The 22,957-nt window shown below is 39.1% G+C and overlaps 1 protein-coding gene and 1 non-coding gene across 2 annotated transcripts in view; one reads left to right on the top strand and one right to left on the bottom strand.

The window, feature by feature from the left end:
- Positions 1-22,957, bottom strand: part of LOC116545015 (ribosome biogenesis protein BMS1 homolog) — a 53,701-nt gene that overhangs the window by 22,816 nt on the left and 7,928 nt on the right. The window contains 11 exon segments of the mRNA XM_032271609.1: positions 12,194-12,282; positions 15,433-15,587; positions 16,548-16,649; positions 16,839-17,312; positions 17,315-17,577; positions 19,556-19,695; positions 20,395-20,582; positions 20,927-20,971; positions 20,974-21,041; positions 21,769-21,911; positions 22,769-22,957. Coding sequence (XP_032127500.1) covers positions 12,194-12,282; positions 15,433-15,587; positions 16,548-16,649; positions 16,839-17,312; positions 17,315-17,577; positions 19,556-19,695; positions 20,395-20,582; positions 20,927-20,971; positions 20,974-21,041; positions 21,769-21,911; positions 22,769-22,957 — 1,856 coding nt within the window.
- LOC116545028 lies at positions 4,063-4,169 on the top strand. Its single transcript, XR_004266156.1, has one exon. It is a non-coding gene; the product is annotated as a small nucleolar RNA U13 (small nucleolar RNA).

The raw sequence follows: 22,957 nt of genomic DNA, 5'->3' as shown, positions 1-22,957 counted from the left end.
GAATGCCTGTAGGGACATGCCAACTCAAATGTCAGTGTATTTCTCCTTTAAAATCATGGAGGCAAGAGGGAAATGCCATATTTTCAACTACTTAAAAAAAAAAAAAAAAAAAAAAAAACTGTCAGCTACAAATTCTATATCCTGTGAAACTACTCTTCAGAAATGAGAGAAATAAAGACATTCTCAGAGGAAGAGAATATGGAAATTCATCACTAGTAAATTTAGAAATGCTAAATATTGCTGTTACTTCTATAATACAAAAAATTAAAACAAAAAAATAAAAAATAAAAAATAAATGGCTACAGAAAGTTCTTATGCAGAAGGGATGAATATGGTACTATGGGAGGGGGGACAAAAAAAAGACCAGAAATGTGGGCACATACACTAGACAATCTGGAGTTCTTACAATCACATTTGATGGCTGAAACAAAAACTATACCACCACTTAATATTCAAGCCAGCGGTTTATAAAAGCAGAAAAGGTAACGAGACCTAAATGGAAGATGGGTTTCCAGACTTTGAGGAGGTAAATACTGGTACCAGTAGACTGCTATATTACAATACTCATATTGTAACATCCAGAACAAACACTTTAAGACTATACAAAGAGATACACATAACATTATACAGAAATAAATCAAGATAGAGGGAAAAAGGAAACAAAGCAAATAATTAAAACATCAGACTTAAGCAATTATGCAACAATAAGCACCTTAAATATAAATGGTCTAAATAAACCAAAAGACAGACTGACGGGGAGCACAGCTATAATAAACACATGGACCAACTAGATACTGTTCGTAAGAAACTTCAAACTCACTTAACGACGTAAGTAGGCTGAAAGTAAAAGAATGGAGAAAGATATCCCATGCAATCACTAATTTTTTAAGGAAGCAGGAGTGAATATATTAATATCTCATGAAGTAGACTTCAGAGCAAAATAATTTACCAGAGCTGGAGAGGGTCTTTGCTGAATTTTAAGATCTAAAATTTCCTATGCTGCCTTGACATCTTTGAGCCTCACAGAGTCCCAAAGGCCTAGCCATTGGTTTTTCTGCTTCTACCAGACAGCCCCTACCCCGCCGCCACCCAGCAGGAAGGCTCCCCACCAGGCTAGTTCTTTTATCAGCCAGAGCAGCTGCACCTCAGCCTAACAAGTTTCACTTCACCTGTTTGCCAGCCCATGTATTTATTCAAACAAGCCAGTCACAAACCCCTTGGGAACCAATGGTCATTGTGCGCTCCTATTACTATCAGGCCTGCCTGCCTCCCCCAACCCCAGCCCTCACTCCGCTACTGAGTACAGTGCCCATCTGACCCTGGGTGGCATGCAATGTCTTCCTCTAAGCTGTGGGTATATGTGACTAAAACACTGCTGTCAATCTCATTCATTCACACCAGGTGTTGTGTTCAGCCATCTGCTATACTTTAGGACAGGGACCCCTCCTTCACCAATGGGGTGAAAAGGAAGTGACCATAACAACTGCATAGTGACAATAGGATTAACCCACCAACATCCTCCTCTCAGCGACTGTTAAAACTAGGCAGAGGCCAGACGCAGTGGCTCAAGCCTGTAATCCTAGCACTCTGGGAGGCCAAGACAGAAGGATTGTTTGAGGCCAGGAGTTCAAGCCTGGGCAACACAGCAAGGACTCACCTCTCCAAAAAATTTTAAATTTAGCCGGGTGTCGCAGCACACACCTATAGTACCAGCTACTTTGGAGGTTAAGGCAGGGGAACTGCTTGAACCTAGGAGGTCAAGGCTGCAGTGAGCCATGTTTGTGCCACTGCACACTCTAGCCTAAGTGACAGAGTGAAACTAGGCAGAAAAGGAGCAAGGATTTACAAAAGATCTGAACAGTCAACCAGCAAAATCTGACATCTGTACAAAACCCCACTCCCCAATAGGAAAATATCCACATTTTTAAAGCCAACAGATCATCTACCAAGACAAAGTACATTCGGGGCAATAAAAGAAATCACAGCAAATCTAAAATCATTCAAGTCATAAGAATACGTTCTCAGAACATAACGTAGTCAAGCTAGAAATCTATAATAGAAAAAGAGAAAACTCTCTAAATACTCGATACTTAAAACTACATACTTATAAATAATGCATGGGCCAAAAAGAAGGCCCAAAGGAAATATGAATAAAAATACAACATACAAACATTTGTGGAGTGCAGCTCAACAGTACTAGGAAGGAAATTTAAGCACTAAATACTCACATTAGAAATGAGAAAAGATAGGCCAGGGGTGGTGGCTCACAGCTGTAACCCCAGCACTTTGGGAGACCCACGCGGGTGGATCATGAGGTCAAGAGATCAAGTCCATCCTGGCCAACATGGTAAAACCACGTCTCTACTAAAAATACAAAAATTAACTGGGCCTGGTGGCATGCACCTGTAGTCCCTGCTACTTGGGAGGTTGAGGCAGGAGAAAGGCTTTAACCTGGGAGATGGAGATTACACCACTGCACTCTAGCCTGGCAACAGAGTGAGACTCTATCTCATAAAAGAAAAGCAAAGAAAAAAAAAGAGAAATTTCAAAAAGATAAGCCCCAAACAAGCAGAAAAACAGAAATAATAAAGGGCAGAAGTCAATAAAATTGAAAACAGAAAAACAGAGAAAATCAATGAAACAAAAAGCTGCTTAACTGAATAGAATCAACAAAACTAATTAATTTTAAGGCATAGATAAAAACAGATAGGACATAAACCAACAACATCAGGAATAAAACAGGGGTTCTGAAAAAGGCTCCTGCAGCGATTAAAGAGTATTAAGCAAATACCATAAACATCACCCTCAGAATACTCAAGCTGGTCTCTTGCAGAAGACAATCGGGGCAACTTCCACTTCCCTAACGGGTCTTGAAATACCTTGAAAATCGTAAGTTACCAAAATTCAGGCAAGATGAAACAGATAACCTGAATCATCCTATAACCATTAAAGAAATAAAATTTTTAATTAAGAGCTTCTGAACACAAACTCTCCAGGCTCAGATGGTTTCACTGGAGAATTACACCAAATATTTAAAGAATTCATTCCAATTCTATGCAAACTCTTCCAGAAAACAAAATGGGGAACACTTTGCAACGCATTTTGAGGCCACTATTATCCTGATGCCAAAACTAGATGAAGATGGTACCCCCACAAAAAGGAAACAGAAACCAAAACCAAAACAAAACGAAACCAAAATACAACCACACAGATCCGTATCTCTCATGAATGCAAAAAGTCCTCGACAAAATCTATCAAATGGAATCCAACAACACATTGTTGCTATTCACTAGGGGTGGTTGGCAAAATATTACAGAAAATATTTAGGGAAAGTTATAGATTATAGTCTCAAACCTTCGAAAGACCAAAAGGTTTTATTAAGGCAGGTTGAAGGCAGCCACCTCGTTACCATTAGCATAGGAAAGAGGCAGAGACTGATCAGGGGCCTTACCCCACACCCATTTATCCTCACTCTGTTTACTCAAGTTAATTTTGTGTTGGGTGGCCCTCTCCAGGGAAGATCAAATGGGAATGACCTGTTACTAGTATTTACTCTGGGCCAGAACCTAATGCTTTTACCAGTCATAAAACCATTCTCTTAACCACGTTAATTATCCACAAGTATGTTAACTTAGAACCTCTGTTGTAAAATCTTGAGGGAATAAATGTGTGGATGAACGCGGAGTCTTGGTCAATTGGTTGCATTCTGCCCTCTAAAAGCAGCCAAGGGTCATCCCTAGCCTACTTAAAACACTGCAATGAGCTGGGCATGGTGGCGCGTGCCTGTAATCCCAGCGACTCAGGAGGCTGGGGCAGGAGAATTGCCTGAACCTGGAAGGCGGAGGTTGCGGTGAGCCGAGATCGCGCCATTGCACCCCAGCGTGGGAAACAAGAGGGAAAACCCGTCCCCAAAAAAAAAAAAAAAAAAAAAAAAACACTGCAATGATGTAAGAGTGCATTCATTCATTCGTCCTTAAGTCAGGGTCTGCAGAGCAGACTTCCACAGGCAGTGACCAACATCTCAACACATAAAAAGATTTGTACAAAAATTTTCACCCAGCGATCCTTTCGTAGTTCCTAAGTGTGATGTCTGGATGTTGATGCATATGTGTGGTATGATACGCCACCCTTGAGCTTTGTTATGACATTAGCACGTTAACCATCTGACATGAAAAGAAAAAAACCATGTTGTATTTCATTTTCATTCATGACCAACCAAGTGAGAGTTATTCCAGGTATGCAAGTCTGGTTCAACATTCAAAAAAATGAATCAGGCCAGGTGTGGTGGCTCCTGCCTATAAACCTAACACTAAGAGGCCAAAGTGGGAGGACTGTTGAAGCCAGGAGTTCAAGATCAGCCTGGGCAACACAGTAAGACCTGGTTCTACAAAACAAAACAAAGCTAACAAAAAAATCAGCCACACATTTGTATTCCCAGCTACTCGGGAGGCTGAGGCAGGAGGATCACTGGAGCATAGGAGGTCGAGGCTGCAGTGAGCCATGATAGCACTACTGCACTCCAGTCTGGGTGACAGAAGAAGACCGTGTCTCAAAAAATAAAAATAAAAGGATCAACACAATCTATATTAAAAGAATACAGAATGAAACGCATATCCAGATGATCATATCAACTGACACTGAAAGGCATTAGACAAAATTCAACACTCAATCATGATAATAAATAAATACCAGTGAAAAGATTGGGAACAATATAGGAAGTCCACTCTTGGCACTCTTACTCCACATTGTAATAAAAGTCCAGTCACTGAATTAAGGCAGAAAATTTTAAAACAGAAGGAAGGCCAGGTGTGGTTGCTTACACCTGTAATCCCAGCACTCTGGGAGGCTGAGGCAGGCAGATTACTGGAGCTCAGGAGTTTGAGACCAGCCTGAGCAACATAGCAAGACCCCATCTCTACCCCCTCCAAAATAAAGTAATTAACAAAAGAAAAGGAAAAGCCATATAGGTTGAAAAGAAAGAACACTGTTCCTATGTTTTGTACACAACTGTCTGGGCAGACCATCCCAGGCAATCTACAAAAACAAAACAAATCAAAACAAAATAAATCCCTCCTACAACTAGTAAGTGAGCTTAGCAGGATAAAATATGAACAATGATCAATCAAAATGAAATTTAGGTCTAAACTTATCAAAACATATTCCCAACCAGTATGCTGTAAATCATAATACTGATAAAGAAATAAAAAGCTAAATATATTGTGTTCATATATTTTAATACTCAAAATAGAAAAAGATTATCTCCCAAACCTGATGTATAGGTTTAATGCAAATCCTATCAAAATCTCAGCTAAGTTGTTGTAGACATAAACAAGTTTATTCTGATATTTACATGGAAAGTCACGAGCCCTGGGACAGCTTAACCAATCTTGAAAAAGAAGAATAAAGTAAGAGGAGTCACTCTGCTCAACATTAACACTCACTATAAAACTACAGGGACGTAGACAGCACGGGTGGTCAAGGGATTGACACATCAAATCAATGGAACCCAAGAGAACCCAGAAACAGATCCACAGAAAGATGCTTAACTAACCTTTTACAAAACTCAAAAGCAATTCAATGGAACAAGTGTTGCTAGAAAATGTATGTACCCATGGCCGGGCGCGGTGGCTCAAGCCTGTAATCCCAGCACTGTGGGAGGCCAAGGAGGGTGGATCACGAGGTCAAGAGATCGAGACCATCCTGGTCAACATGGTGAAACCCCGTCTCTACTAAAAATACAAAAAAATTAGCTGGGCATGGTGGCGCGTGCCTGTAATCCCAGCGACTCAGGAGGCTGGGGCAGGAGAATTGCCTGAACCCGGGAGGCGGAGGCTGCGGTGAGCCGAGATCACGCCATTGCACTCCAGCCTGGGTAACAAGAGCGAAACTCCGTCTCAAAAAAAAAAAAAAGAAAATTTATGTACCCACAGGCAAAAATATAAACCTTGACTTAAGCCTCATATTCGGTAAAATGAAAAAGTCAAAATAGATCGTGGGTGTAAAGAGAAAACAAAAAATACTATAAAACTTTTGGAAAGCAACATAGGAGAAAATCTTCAGGATCAAAGAATAAGAAATAGTTCCTAGACTTGATACAAATTTCATATTCCCTGAAACAAAAACAAAAATACTGGTAAATTAGGCTTCATCAAAAATAAAAACTTTTGCTCTGTGTTAGGTCCTGTTAAGATAATGAAAACTACGGACTAGGAAAAAATATCTGCAAATCACACATCCGATGATGGAGTTAAATATACAGTATAATGAACTCATAGTACCTCACCCAACCCAATTTTTAAAAGTGCAAAAAAAAAAAAAAAAAAAAAAAAAGACACCCCCAGACATTTTATATCTGTATAGAAGATATAAACATTCACATAAACACATGAAAAAATGCTCACAATTATTAGCCATCAGGGAAATACAACTTAAAACCACAATGAAATATCACTAATACCTATAGTAACTAAAATAAACAATAATGAGAACACCACACATTGGCAAGGATGTAAAAAAATTGGATCACTCACATAATTGCTGGTAGAAACATCAAATGGTCAAACTACTCTGGCAGTCTCCTATGAAACTGCGATTACCATATGACCCAGCAACTGCATTATTGGGCATTTATTTCCCAGAGAAATGGGAAGCGCAAATTTACACAAAAACTTGTGTACAAATGTTCGTAGTAGCTCAATTCTAATAGTCAAAAATTGAAAACAGGCCAAGAGTTCAAGACCAACCTGAGCAACACAGCAAGATCCCATCTCTACAAAAAAAATACCAATATTAGCCAGGCACAGTGATGCATGCCTGTAGTCCCAGCTACTTGAGGGGCTGATGTGGGAAGATCACTGGAGCCTAGGAGGTCAAGGCTGCAGTGAGCCAAGATCACACCACTGCATCCCAGACTGGGAATCAGAGCAAGACCATGCCTTAAAACAAAACAAAAGAAACTGAAAACAACCCAGCTCAATCTTGGATGAATAAACAAACCAATACAGCTATACAGTGGTGCACCACTCAGCAATAAAATGAACTATGGTACATGCACCAACTTGAATGGATCTCCAGGAAATTATGCTGAGTGAAAAAAAGCCAGTCACCAAAGGTTATAGACTGTATGATTCTGTTTATTTAAATTCTTGATGATGACAAAATTGTAGAAACAGAAAACATATTATGGTTGACAAGGGAAGGAACTGGGGCTGGGGTACAGCAGGTATGTGGGTGTGTTTATAAAACAGCAATACAAGCAATCCTTGTGATGGAACTGCTCTGTATCTTAACTGTTGGTAGACACAAAAACCTACACATGTGATAAAAGAGCACAGAAGTATACACACACACGTGCACGCACACATGCGCATAAAACTGGAGAAAGCTATATAGGATCAGCAGATTGTATCAATGTTAGCATCCAGGCTGTGACCTTGTGTACTATACATAGACCTGTACTATGTATACAGTACACATAGTATACATAGTACATATACACACAGATAGTGCTGCAGTACAAGATACCGGAGATCTCCCTGTATTTGTTATTACAAGTGCATGTCAATCTACAAGTACCTCAAAATTAAAAGTTTAATTAGGAAAAAAATACCACAACATTTTCTTTTGGAAATAGAAATGGTGATTCTTAAGTTCACTTGGAAAATAAGCAAAATCAGGACAAAGCAAAAATATTTACTTTGACTTCTACTCCACATTGTCCTGGAAGTTTAAGCCAGGGCAGTGATGCAAGAAAAATTAAGTCACCCACAGAAGAAAGAAAGAAAAGTAAAACCACTGGTATCTATCTTAGCCTCTCTGGAGAAAAAGAGGGTTCCTGCTTGGCTCCCAGAACCATCCCACACAGAAAGGAGGGGAACCAGATGAAATTGGACACGGGTGAAAGGTCAAAGCAGAACTTAAAAGCCCAGGCTTTATTGTACAGAACAGGACAGAAAGCATAAAGAAAGGTATAAAAGAAAAGAATCCCTGGGATAGAAAGAAGTATTTTCTTAGAAAACCATCAACACTGTTTAGTCAAAGTTTACCCCTCCCCTCCAAACACACACTTGAGATCAGGAGTTTGAGACGAGCCTGGCCAACATGGTAAAACCCCATCTCTACTAAAAATACAAAAATTAGCTGGGCATGGTGGTGGCTGCCTGTAATCTCAGCTACTTGGGAGGCTAGGCCCGAGAACCGCTTGAACCTGGGAGGCAGAGGCTGCAGTGAGCTGAGATCATGACACTACACTCCAGCCCAAGTGACAGAGGGAGACTCTGTCTCAAAAAAACAAAACAAAAAATATGAGTAATTTAGCAACATTGCAGGATACAAGATCAATATACAAAAATCAAATGCATTTCTTATATATTAGTCATACACAAATACAAGTTGATATGAAAATAAATTGCTGACAGTTGTATGAGATCTGTGTCCTGAAAACCTTGCTGAGAGAAATTAAAGAACAAAATAGATGGAGAGATACTATGTTAATAGATCAGAAAACTCAATGTGGTTAAGATGTCAATTTTCTCAAATTGTTTTACAAGTTCCATGAAATGCCAATCAAGATTGCAGTGGGCTTTTTTGTAGTAACTGACATGCTCATCTTAAAATCTATATGAAAATGCAAAGAACCTAGATTAACCAAAACAACTTTGAAAAGGAGACTAAAGTTTGAAAAACTACCTAAAGTTGAAAACTACCTAATTCCAAGACTGGTTAGAAAGCTGTAAGTAACTGAGACCGCACTGGTATTTGTATAAAAATAAACAAATATATCAGTGGAACAGAACAGAGAGCCCAGAAATATTCACCCACATATGGCCAACCAATACAGAGCAATTTAATGGGGAAAAAAAAAATAGTCTTTCAACAGATGGATATCAATATGTCAAAAGGAACCTAAATCCATATCCAACACATACAAAAAATTAACTCAAAAAGGATTATAGACCTAAATGTGAAACCTGAAACTGTAAGACTTATAGAATATATTAGACAATTTGTGACATTGGGTTAGGCAAACATTTCTTACATACAATATCAAAATCATAGTCCACAAAATAAAATTTGGGGCAGGGCACAGTGGCTTATGCCTGTAATCCCAGCACATTGGGAGGCTGAGCTGGGGGTATCACCTGAGGTCAGGAGTTCAAGACCAGCCTGACCAACATGGTGAAACCCTGTCTCTACTAAAAATACAAAAATTAGCTGGGCGAGGTGGTGGGTCCCTGTAACCCCAGCTACTCGAAAGGCTGAGGCAGGAGAATGGCTTGAACCCAGGGAGAGGAAGTTGCAGTGAGCTGAAATTGTGTCACACTCTGATCAACAGAGTGAGACTCCATCTAAAAAAAAAAAAAAAAAAAAAGGAAATTTTGGTAAATTGACCTACACCAAAATTAAATACTTAGCTCTGTGAAAAACACTATTTAAAAAATGAAAAGGCACACACTAGGCAGAAATAATTATATATCACATGTGATACAGAATTTGTATCAAAAATACATAAAATTTCTTAGAATTCAACCAAATTAACATACAAAAGATCTGGACAGACATTTCATCAAAGAAGACACAGATGGCAAATAAGCACGTGAAAAAATGCTCGATACCTAATTAGTCACTAAAACTATAAGATACCACTCTACACCTAAAAGAAGGCCTACTATTTAAAAAGACTGATACTACCATGTAATGTCAAAGATGTAGAGTGAAGCAACCAAAAGTCAAACAAAGTTACGGTGGCAATGGAAAATGGTATAACCACTTTGGAAAACAGTTGGAAATTTCTTAAAAAATTAAATGTGTACTTATCATAAGACCCATTTAGTACATTCTAAATTATTTATCCAAAAGAAATAAAAGCAGTCATTCATATAAAGATTTTTTTTTTTTTTGGAGATGGAGTTTTCACTCTTGTTGCCCAGGTGGAGTGCAATGGCACAGTCTCGGATCGCCGCCACCTCTGCCTCCAGGGTTCAAGCAATTCTCCTGCCTCAGCCTCCTGAGTAGCTGCGATTACAGGCATGCACCACCATGCGCAGTTAAGTTTTGTATTTTTAGTAGAGACGGGGTTTCTCCATGTTGGTCAGCCTGGTCTCGAACTCCCGACCGTTGGTGATCCACCCACCTAGGCCTCCCAAAGTGCTGGGAATACAAGTGAAGCCACTGCGCCTGGCCTCTAAATATAAAGACTTCTACAAAAATGTTCATAGCAGCTTTGCTCATAATAGCCAAAACCTGGAAATAATTGTCTATCAACAGGTTAACAAATAAATAAATTGTTATCCCTCATACAATGGACTACTACTGGCCAAATCAGAAGAAATGAAGATGCAACAGCATGGATAATCTTGAAATAATCATGCTGAGTAAAAGAAGTTAGACAGAAAAGAGTACATATTGTAGGATCCCATTTCTATTAAATTCTAAAGGGCACAATCTACTGAATAGTGACACAAGGCAGCTGAATCTACCTGACGATGGGAGAGGAGACGTTGGAGGGTTACAAAGTGGCATGAGACAAATGTGTTGTCATCTGTGAATATTCTTTATTCCAAATGTATTAATTATTTTGATTGTGGCAATGGTATATTCATATTATCAAAGTTTATCAAATTGTACACTTTAAACACTATAGTTTACTATTAATTATACCTCACTAAAGTGACTAAAAAAGAAACCCACCACACTTTCTTTTAAAAACAGAAAACATGATTCTTAAGTTCCTAGGGAAAAAACAATAAGCAAGTGAGAATAGTCAGGAGAATCCTTAAAAAAAAAAAAAAAAAAAACTAACAAAATAATAAAAAAAAACACCCCACAAAAAAAAAAAAAAAGCCCCCCAGCAGAACAAAAAGAGAAAGAAACTGTTGAGACACAGTTTTAATAACTGGTGTCTTAATAACATGATAAAGCTACATAGAGTTCTAAATTATAATAATACTAAATGATCCAACAGAGATTAATGATATAAACTAGTAAGTCCAGAAAAAAATTACATATATGTAAAGAATACATTAATATACTACAGACTAGGCACAGTGGCTCATGCCTATAATCCCAGCACTTTGGAAGGCTAAGGTAGGAGGATTGCTTAAGCCCAGGAATTCAAGACCAGCCTAGCTAACATGATAAGATTCCCATCTGTACAAAAATTTAAACATTAGCCAGGCATGGTGGTATACATTTGTGGTCCAAGCTACTCAGGAGGCTGAGGCAGGAGGCTCTCTTAAGCCTAGGAGTTTGAGACCAGTCTGGTCAACATAAAAAGACTGCACAGAAAATATTTCAAATTTGCTGGGTGTAGTGATGCATGCCTATAGTCGTAGCTACTCGGGAGGCTTGGATATGTGAGGCTGAGGTTACAAGGAGCTGTGACCACACCAGCACTCCAGCCTGGCTAACAGAGCCAGATGCTGTCTCAAAATGAAACAAAAAGAACAACCTTCCAAAACCCCATATGGCAGTTGCAATCCATAAAAATGATTCAATTCTAACACGAATCTATTTTATAAAAATAAAAAATGTGATCCAAGAATTATTTCAAGGTTGTTCAGTGTGAAGTTCTTTATAAAATGAACAAAGTACAAAACTACTTAGATGTTGAAAAAATTGTGACTTGAATTATGGTATGATATTTAAATTATAAAAATGAAATATTTGAACAAATGACAAAAATTATATAAAGTACATCACTTAACCAATTCTCCTGCCAAAATTTATGCAAAGTACAACTAAAAAGGTTTACACACATAATTTTTAATTGACTAGAAAGAAGTACTTCAAGAAGTTAGCAAAGGTTTTCTTATGGGTTGGTAGAATTCTGGTATGTTATATACTTTTCATTCTAAATTTTCCATAATGCATGCTACCTTTATCATCAAAAGAAAAATATAAATGTTATTTGTGTTTATTTTTCACATCACACAAAATCTATTTTTAACAAACACATGATAAAATTTATGGAGTTTCTCACTTTTCTTTCAGGTCCATAGGTAATCAGTTAGCCAACCAGAGAAAATAAGGTCATCGTAAAAGGAAAAACCAGAATATTACCTGGCTCATTACTCCTGTCTGAATTCCCAAAAGCATTTCACAAATGACCATTATTTTCAACTTGACTATTGTCTAAGATAACAGAAGAAAATAAAGTGTAGAGAAACCAGTTCTCCTGAAGAAAGCAGCTCTTTACTTACCATCTTCTGCTAAGACCTTGGCTGCATGTTTATCGTCTTCCCACTTTCCAGTCACGAAGCAATCTATGATACTGTTCATGACCTTATGCAGAAAAGTCAGCACTTAGGTGAGGTGTTCCAATCACTCAGCAAAACAATATAAGAAACGGTAATAAGCAACAACTTGCCTTGAAATATTTTCCATGTTCATGGATAGTCTCATTGCAAATGAGCCTAGGAAATAACTTTACCTTTGATGAAGACAGTTTAACCAGAGATTAAAAACATTAAGCAGCAGATAGGGAAAGTATTAAATACTACTAGTCTACTGACCTCATAAGTAAACAAACAGATAATTACTAATTCAACTAATTTTCAATTTTATTAAGGTTTCTAAGGGGATGCAATGAGACAGTTTACATATTGGTCTTGCTACTCGTTAATCTAAACATGTCTGTTTGAAAACTTAATGCCTATACAATGGGAGAAGTTATATGCAAATTATATATCTGATAACAGACTTATATCCAGAATATATAAACAATGCATACAACTAAGTAATCCAGTTTTTGAAATGGGCAAACAATATGAAGATATTTTCCAAAGAATATATACAAATAGCCAATAAGCACATGAAAAGATGTTCAACATCATTGTCTATCAGGGAAATGCAAGTCAATACTACAATGAGATACCACTTCACCCCCTCTAGGATGGCTATAATCAAAAAGACAGATAATAACAAGTGTGGTGAAGAAGTGGTGAAATTGGAACCCACATACAGTGCCAGTGGGTAAGAAAAATGGCACAGTCACTTTTGAAAAGAGAAATGAGAGAGTATATGAGGGAAAAAAAATCTTTAATTGTTTCCAGTAATCATATTATTCTGACACTGTTTTGTGTGTAATAATAGGATAAAACAAATGAGTGATTATGAGATTCTCTAATTTCATCATCTTCTGATTCAACCAGGGAATAATTGTCTAGTACAAGAATGAATAAGATGTAGTCCTGAATTCAAACTGGAAATATCTATATGAACTCACCTGCTTCAGGTCACTGAGAAGCCCTAGAAGTAATGACCAACTCATGGCAGTAAGCATTCCTATGCTGTCAAGCTGAAATATAATTTTCTACTAAAAGACATCAGAACTTTTCACGGGTGATTCCAAATGCTCTCTCACATCAGAGAGCAAGAATTGATTAAGGATGACTACAATCATCACATAAGGACTCAGGAGCTGGTGTACAGGGACTTCCACAGGCCACAGGTGGGATAAAAGGAGCTTTAAGAAGGATTACAGGTGCACCAGCACAAGGCACATCAACTACATTTATATCCATGACATCACAATAATATTTACAAAGAAGTATCCTTTGGAGAATCACTCCAAAAACTGATTAAAAAATCAAGCATTTACTCTATATATTTGGAAGTGGATAACCAAATAGTAGAAGAGGAAACGTTTCTCTTTAAAGAAGTATTACAGCTAATAAATAAAGAGAAATGATGAAAAGAACATCACCACTCTATGTTCTTAAGAAGTTAATGGTTCTAGGCATTGAGCATCAACAACTCATAACATTTAACATCATTAAAAACACACAACTGGTCTTTACACCCCTCCTAATCAGAAAACACCACCACCTGGAAAGCAGTTTTGCTGAAAAATAAAAATCAAATTTAAATCCTATCCAACTGCTAGATGTTTTGTCCATCGGGTAACTAGAACCACATGGCTATTTAAAATAATCTTAACCAAGATTAAATAAAACTTAAAATTTAGTTCTCCAGTCTCACTAGCAGCTCAGTAGCCACAACCCCCAACTCAGATACACATTCTGCTCATCACAGAAGTTCTATCAGTTTTGCTCCCTACCCATTCACAGGAAATATAGGAGAGCCGGAGAAACTGCAGAGGGATGCAAAGCAATCCACAAAATCCAGAATACAAGAAACTCTACAGACCAAAGACTTGGTTTCTTAAATAAAATGTAATCAAAAAAAGAAATGAAAAGGAAGATTGTTGACTAAAAAATTTAAAAGATAGACTGAAAAAGTCATGAAAATCAGGTAAAAGTAAACTACGATGCTTATGGAAACATGGAGGAGAAAACCAGGAAGAAAAGGAAAGAATCACCATAAGAGGCTGGACCACACCTCCTTCTACAGGGAGAAAGGGGACCCTGGTTGGTGTTGCAATCAAGCAGCAAAGCTTATTTTCACAGCCTGAGTGCTGAATACAGGGGTATTCACCTTCTGGCAACCCATTAAGTTAAACAATTGTTTCTATGTGGTTTTCCATAGCCGTATTAAATTTCACCATCAAAAATGGTTCAATAAAATCTCATAAATTATTACCTGGCAAATTATAATAGGCAGGATGAGAGCAACTGGGCCTCTGTGAGAAGTGTCAACTAAGCCAAACTGAATTGACAAAAAAAAAAGGTAGCCTTTGGAAGATCAGAACATTCCAAAAGAGAATATAAAGAAAGGGGCTGGTGCGACGGCTCACTCCTGTAATCCCAGCACTTTGGGAGGCCAAGACAAGAAAATCACTTGAGCCCAGAATTTGAGACTCTAGCTCAACATGGTGAAACATTGTCTCTACAAAAAATGCAAAAATTAGTCTGGCCTGGTGGCTTGTGCCTACAATCCCAGCTATTCCAGAGGCTGAGGTGGGAAGATCCCTTGAGCCCAGGAGGTCGAGGCTGCATTGGACCATACACTCGTGCCACTACACTCCACCCAGGACTGCAGACCAAGACTGTGTCTCCAAAAAAAAAAGAGACAGAGGAAAGAAAAGATCTAAGAGTAAGAGGAGGGTAAGCTGTGGCAAGTTTCAGTGTGACAACAAAGTGGTGGGCTACAGGAAGAACATTTATAGGTATCAGATTTCTGTATGCTTACACATAGCAGAAACTATAAATGTTAACTCAGGGATGCTACATATATCCTAGTGATGAGATGCAAAATACATCAGATGTATAAAAACTTATGTGTGATACTTCAAAATAAAGATTTGCACTACTGTCCACACTGGAAACTAAACCTGTCCTCCGTGGGCCATGCACATGGTCTAACTGAACTCAGAACCTGTTATTGCTTAGGATTGATGAAATGCCCACTACAATATCTAGATGACCTGTCATCCTATAAAAATAAGAAGCCAACAATAGGTAAACAATATTGACATCAGACAATCTTATTCTAGAACAATTCTCTAATAAATCAAATTTACCACCCCCTTACCGCCTCTAAATTCCAGTCATGGGGCGCCCCCACAAGAAATCTGGAGCAGTCCAAAGAGTCAGCCTTGTGCTTACACCCTCTGTCAGGCTGGCTGACACGAAATAACCCTCCAAGCTCTTCTTGGGTATCATCATCTCCTTCATTATCTTCTGTCACTAAAGAGAAGACCATGGCAAAAACGTGAGAACAAAAACTACAGTCCTAGAGGACTCATCATTTTTAACTAGTTAGGCATGAGTCTTTGAACTCAGGAACTGAGGGTCTCTGTCTGTGTGGGGTATGATGATGGCCAAATATGAGTCAGGCACTGAGAAGCCAGGTCAGCCACAAGTGAAGAGAGGCCAGGAAGCTATTGCTCTATACGTGTGGGGGCTCCTGCGCTCCTGCATGGCAGCAGCTAAGCGGTCGAGGAGGACTGAGAATATTAAGGGTCGAGGAAGGGAAGGGACATTTAAAAGCAGTGCTTTTAAATGTAGATCAATAAAGAAGACCTCTAAAGAGTGCTGAGTCTCTCATCACTGAGAGTATACCTAGACAAAACCGAAATGAAAATCAGTACACAACAACCCTCCCACTTCAGTGTGCTGGGCCCAAATGTCTTACCATGTGGCCTCGATCTCATCATGCAGTAACCAGGCACAATATGAAGTTCACCACTATAGATTTATTTTTATATTAATTCTACCACAAAGAACATACAGGTAAGTTTAATAAAGCATAAAATCAGAGGACAAGGGCAAAAGAGAGAACAAAATGTATGATACAGGGTTCTCATTTTCAAAAAGAAACAAATATTTTTATGGGCAGAAATGTTTTTTGGCACTAAATTCTACAAAAAATTTCTCAGGAAGGACTTTTAAAAAGAGGACATCACATGATGCAATAGACAGTATTTGCATCAAGTTTCACAGCAAACCCCTAAGTTTACTTCACAAAACCAATGTGTGGTCCTCGTAAGCTGATGATTAAAGACATCTGCCAAATAGGAAATGTGACGGCCAGCAATTATGGATGTCAACAATACCAGCCCAATCCTCCAACCATTCCCTCATCTCCTTTTCAGAAAATAATCAGAGAAACTGAAACATTTCCAGCTCTGAACCAGAATTCTTTACCTGTCCCATAAATAAGCTTTTGGAGGTTTGGAGCTTCTTGCTGCTGCCTCAGAAAGGCCTCAGTTGCCTTTCTGGAAAGGCCTTCCTTCCACTTGAGGGCACCTGAAATGACCAACATCAATATCCAGTGAGGCTTGTTTACATGTCTCCCCTACCTCAAGACCATCCACAATGCAGAATCTCAACAGTTAACAAAATCTTAAAATCAAAAGACCCTCAAATGTAGACATTCCTTTGGGTACCATTTCAAGAGTCAAGTTCATAGTAGCAACCAACTAAATTTAAGCTTACCTGAGGTTTCTGTGGGATCATTCTTTTCTTCCTTGTAATCTTCTTCCTCTTTGAGTAAATCTTCTATATCACTGGTCTCATCAATTAAGTTCCTTGACCCCAGTTTCTGACCACTGCCCACCTGAGAAAGCTTCGAAAGCTTTTTCCTAAGAGCTTCTTGATTTTCTGAGTCCTCTTCCTCTATACTGAGCGAGGAACTTTCTTCAGATTCATCATCAGATGCAAACACCTCTTCAGCTGTGCAATGCCCAGAATCGGAAGTGGTGAGGGCTGCTTTCTTCATCGGCAAAGACTTCTCCAGATTCACACGGTCACTCTGGTGATTAGCTGGCGACAGCTCTGCTATACTACCTTCTCCAGCAGCCTTTGATCCTGAAATGCCCCTCTCTCCTGCAGTGCAGTCCTCTTCTTCACTGCTTTCATCAGCTTCCTCCGCTTCCCCTTCTTCTGCTGAGCTCCTCTCAAGGTCATCTCACTGTCAGCAAATGCTGGCAAATCTGCTTCACTGTCTTCTAACTCAAGTTTCCGTCGTTTGATGTCCTTAGCAGTCACCTCAGCATTTTCCTCCTCGTCTGCTTCCTCATCACTAGAGCCGTCTTTCAACCCGTCATCTTCAGACATGTCATCATCTTCTTTATCATCACTATCTCCAGATCCATCTTCATCACCAAAAATGGCTTTCCGACGAATTCGACCAGTTTTCAAGTCCATTTGTTTTTCCTCCTTTGGCATCAACAGCCTATATTATTACCAAGGAAATGCAAAAGAATTCAATTCGTACATTAATCAGCTAATCTAGAAATGGCAATATAGTCAATGAAAATACAAAGAAATAGAAAATGTCAAGGAATTGTTTAAGATGACATAAGAAAAAAATGATCTGATAAACATTGTAAGAGTTAATAAGCAAACTCAGGCGTGGTTCCCTAATACAACACTTCAAAAAAACTTACAGAGAGAATAAAGGAATAACCCTCTTAAAAAAAAAAAATCTAATTTTAGAAAAAAATTGCTAAAAAGGGAAGTTAATATTTTGTAGATCTTTTGGAAAGCTGATTTATTTCTAAGCTAAAAACACATGATTCTTAAGAGAAATGGCTGAGTCTGGGCCCAAAGCAGAAAGTCGGCAAAATGAGCCTGATCCTCTTTTTCTGTCAGAAAGAAGGAAACACTCAAAGACTAACAAAGACAGTTGAAAGGACAGAGGAGACAGGCTGAAATCTCCCGCTGCCGAATCTGGGACAGCATAGGCATCAGAAAGAATAATGATAGTGAAGGAAAATGACCCATGGAATAAAACGCAACTGCATTAGTCAGCAGTGATACCGAAATAAAGGGGAGAAGTGAAAGCTCTTTGTTAAAAATGCAAGCTAATGAACGTAGGAGGAGTGACAGAGGAAGAAAATCCATTTTAAGTCACCAGTGCCACAACTGACAGAGAAGAAACATCAGGAGGCTAAAATCACAGAATGAAAGAAAACTGTATGAAGCTGTTTAACGTAGCATGATATATAAAATTATGAAAACATAAATTAGAAAAAACTAAAAATCATACCATAAGAGATGGGTAAGTTAGAATACAGCAATAATAGACCAGGCAGAGTAGCTCACAACTGTAATCCCAGGACTTTGGGAGGCCAAGGTAGGAGGATAGCTTGAGCTCAGGAGTTCTAGACCAATCTGGGCAACATAGTAAGACCTCTTCTCTAGAAAACAATAAAAAAATTAGCCGGGAGTAGTTGAAAGGACACAGGAGACAGGCTGAAGGCTTGCACACTCCTGTAGTCTCAGCTACTTGGGGGACTGAAGCGGGAGGATCACTTGGGCCTGGGAGTTTAAGGCTGCAGCGAGCCAAGATCATGCTACTGCACTGCAGCCTGGGAGACAAAGTAAGACCTTATCTCAAAAACAAGCAAACAAACAAAAAGAATACACCAATAATAAAATGATGACTACATAAAGACTGTATAGAAAAAGGAAATGCTCGGAATATAGAAATAAAACTATGTATTTTAACTGTAACTATATTAGAAGGGAGTATTCTTATAGACAAGGATGACTAGAAGGATACGCAAAAATGAAAATAGCTAATAATGCTCACTATAAAAGAGTGATCTTTCGGCGAACACTTCTTATCTGTCAGGTATTGTGCTAGGTAGTTTATGCACATTGCAACAAATTTTCAGATAAATTTTACTGGGAGTCATAAATCAATACAACAAAACCAATGTTTTACAAACATCCACTATGTATAAAGGCACACAAATTCCCAACCTAGACTGAAAAATAATTTACATAAGCCGCACATCAGTGGAAACCTACCCACGGGAGATAATACAACGTAATCTAAACAAAACTTTCAGAGACAAAGCACATGGCTTCTGGGCAGCCACAAACTCCCTGACTCTGCTCTAGTGTTTTGGCCACCAAAAGAAAGCCCAGTGGCCTCAGGTCTCTTAAAAACAAAAAGCAACCTATGGAAGATGGTGTGGCATTTGAGGAATATTTAGGGTCTGTTGAAAAATGCATCCTGTATTTTATTTCAAGAAAACACTCCCTTGTAATGTCAGGTATGTGAAGAGCCCTCAGAGACACATGCACACACAAAGAAAAACAAAACAACCTGGAATTAATCCCACCAAAATGTGGTCTGATGGCAGAACTATGCATCTTCTGTAATATATCCTTTTATTAAAAATAGAAGAAAGCAGACTTACCCTTGATTATCTTTATCCTCTGACCCAAGTGTCTTGGAGTCAGAAAACAGCATCACTCAACTTGAAGCCATCTTGGCATCAATGGTGGAATGGGTGGAGATGAGACTCTGGACCAGAACATGGGTGGACGCCACCTCATCCTGTCAAGACCACCAAGAAAGGGGACGTGAGGAAAGCACAAAGATCCTGGAGAGACACTGGTTTCACTCAGTTTCTCAAAATTACCTCAGACACATTTCCTGAGAACCTTTCTTAATGCCTCAAAAAGCAGAGAAGAAAATCTTTACAACAAAGCCTGAAATGGATCCCCATCTCCATTAAACTTTTCCAAAGTTGAGGGAGTATAAAAACCTAAACACCTACCTAGAAAAACCTCAGTTCCAATGCTACAACCACAACGCTAGCTTTTCTAATGTTTTAAAATAACCCTGATTTTGACCCAATACAATTCATCTTCAGAACCAAGAAATAAACATTTGAAACCCACTTTAAAATACAGAGGAGACCGCTGTAAATAAGAAAAAGAAAAAGATCAAAGAGAGTTGGAAAGCATATTGATTTTGTAGAAATGAGGATGAGCCGTGCAGGCACCACACTGGCAGCAGTGCCCGTGCTGGGGCCATGGATCAAGGAAGCATGGAGGACAGTACTCTTCTTGGCATAATGAAAAAAGTTTTCTTTTTATTCTATATATTTACAATATGCACTTGGACTTTTATTATAAGTACAAGAGAAAAGTCTTCAATAAATAAAAGCTGAGTACATTACTTTTGTGATTAAAAAATAGATTAGGAAAGAAGAATAAGAGTTCAGAACAATGACTTGTGTCTCACCAATGCCTGAAAACCGTGGCTGCCACCAAGGTCAACACAGACAGCATCTTTATCATACAGCACACCCCCAACTCCACAAAGAGGCGCATAAACCAGCTTATCCTTCTCACTTAAACAGCGCTTCTTCTGTTGTGCAGGAAGAGCACAAGGGTCTGGGAGGAAACTAACGTCACTCACGGTGAAATCTCCTACGCCTAGAACACAGGACCCTTTTAAAAAGCCAGCTTCAGCCGACAAGAAGTCAGTAAGTACCTACTGTTCACTGTGGGGGTAAAAATGATCCACAGTCCAAGGGCTTAAACCATGACACTAAAGAAGGGCATTGTGCCACACTGGAATAGTGCCCCTCTCACTACAAGACAAGAGGTCAGAGAGGAGAGGATTCGATAACACCATTGCAGGCCTAAACATAGCTGGGTTTAAAACCTCCAGCAAGGCCATCTTCCCTTATTTGGTCATTTTTCAGTTTTCCTGAGAAATGAAGCAATCTCGAGAATCCTATGTGTAATTCTAGCATGTTCTAACAACAAGACAATACCTGGCATGTGAGTCTGGTTTTTATTTTTCAAGTGTGCTCCTCTTAACCATAAAGTGACACCTTCTGGTCACATTTGATGTTTGTTCAGATATCTGGCTTTGTCAAATCTTCTAACCTAAAAAAATAAACTCAGCCATACAGCAGAAATGAATGCCAGAACTTCCTATCCCTCCTTTCATGTGTCAGTGACTCATCACGCTCTTGTCCGCTAAGCACATTGTTTAGAAAACTAGAAAATGCAGAAATAAGGAAGCAGTGTTCACCAACCAGCAGAGGAAAAGGGGCAGACACACAACTGTGTCTCTAGGCTGAAAGTGACATTCATTCCATAAGAAACCAGACGGGGAGATGACGTCCACCTGGGGTCAGGGAAGAGTGAAGAACATATTCAGAAAATCCCTTTCTGGAAGACGGCAAGCCTGTACTCTGGGATTTTTACTGTGATGTGGATTCTGGCAGGTGGAAAAAGGGTATTCCAGGCTAAGAAAACCACATGAGGAAGAGCACAAAGGAAGGAAACTGAAGGCACACACCAAGAACTCAAGCACACGGGCACAAGGCAGCATCACTGAAAACTGAGGCTGAACGTAGGATGGGGCCATATCCTGTAGCCTTAAATGCTTCCAAATCCACCCATTTTCCTAAACATCTCATAATTAATTTACTCCCAAAGGCACAGCATCTTGGAGCAATAAGTAAGTAGACATTTTCCATCAACTACACTTCTACCCCCACTATTCAAATAGGCACAAAATAAATTCTATCACTGTTCTTTTCTTTTTCTAGCCTTCTTAACTTTGAAATATATGGCCCAGGAAGAAAAAGTTTACAATCACTTTTACCTGTTTCCCAGGATATAAGGATGAGAAGTTTGCCATGTGAGAGGCCTAAACTTCATAACTGTAATAAAACGGCCCAGATTGTGGATTTCTTGGTTTTGATATTCTCCATGTACCATTCCAGAAAGGTAGAACAGCTTTGTACCCTAAACATTAAAGGAAAATTAAAACTTAAATTTCAATTAAATTCTCATTAATACTGCTGCAAAATAAAAACTCTAAACAAGAAGCAATTGTAAGAAGGGAGGCTTCCAGAGCCTTGCTTCTTTCAGGACTTATTAGAACCCCACAGAGGCAGACTGCTCTGCAGCCAAGCAGAAGTGTCTAAGAATGGTGAGGAGAAGGAGGTGAGGCCTCTGAACACAGAAATGGTTCTGTGGCCAACGAACCAGAGCAGTATGCAAAGGAAGGAGCGGTGCCTGGTCCTATAACTGTGAGAAACTCCTTATATACTCTATTTAAAGTCCCGGTCCCAAAACAGCCAGACACTGCCTGGTGCAGCAGGTAGAAGAGACCAGTGAGATACACCAAGAGGCTCAGAATAAGCAGCCTCTTGAGGGAAATCTTCCAGAGACTGTGAACATACACACACACAGGAAATTCCGGAGGTGAATGCTATAGAGATGTTTACTAATGTCTCTTCAGTCTTTTTTTTATTTTATTTTTTAGATGGAATCTCACTCTGTCACCCAGGCTGGAGTACAATGGCATGATCTCAGCTCACTGCACTCTCTGCCTTCCAGGTTCAAGCAATTCTCATGTCTCGGCCTCACAAGTAGCTGAAATTGCAGGCGCACGCCACCACACCGGCTAATTTTTGCATTTTTATTAGAGATAGGTTTGGCCATGTTGCCCTGAGCTCGAAACTCCTGGCCTCAAGTGATCCGCCTGCCTCTGCCTCCCAAAGTGCTGTTATTACAGGTATGAGCCACTGCACCTGAAATCTTCAGTCTATTTTAAAAGGATTATACTGTTAGTATCCAACAATTATTTCCCTTCCTACCGGGTAAACTTCTGTCCAGAACCTGTGTTTTAATCGCTTCTTTGTCTTCTTCAGCTACTTATTATGCTTGAAGGAGTCGAGGCGGGCGAGAACTCCCATAATTTTAGGAAAACCGTGTACTTGACAGATGTTTAGAAACTCAAACATTTCCATTTCAAACCCAAAGCTGGCATCTATAAGCATCAGTAC

This window comes from Sapajus apella, unplaced genomic scaffold (genome assembly GCF_009761245.1).
Source record: "Sapajus apella isolate SASKATOON/1434 unplaced genomic scaffold, GSC_monkey_1.0 scaffold242, whole genome shotgun sequence".
NCBI classification, from domain to species: Eukaryota; Metazoa; Chordata; class Mammalia; order Primates; family Cebidae; genus Sapajus; species Sapajus apella.
This window is presented reverse-complemented; position numbering and strand designations above follow the sequence as displayed.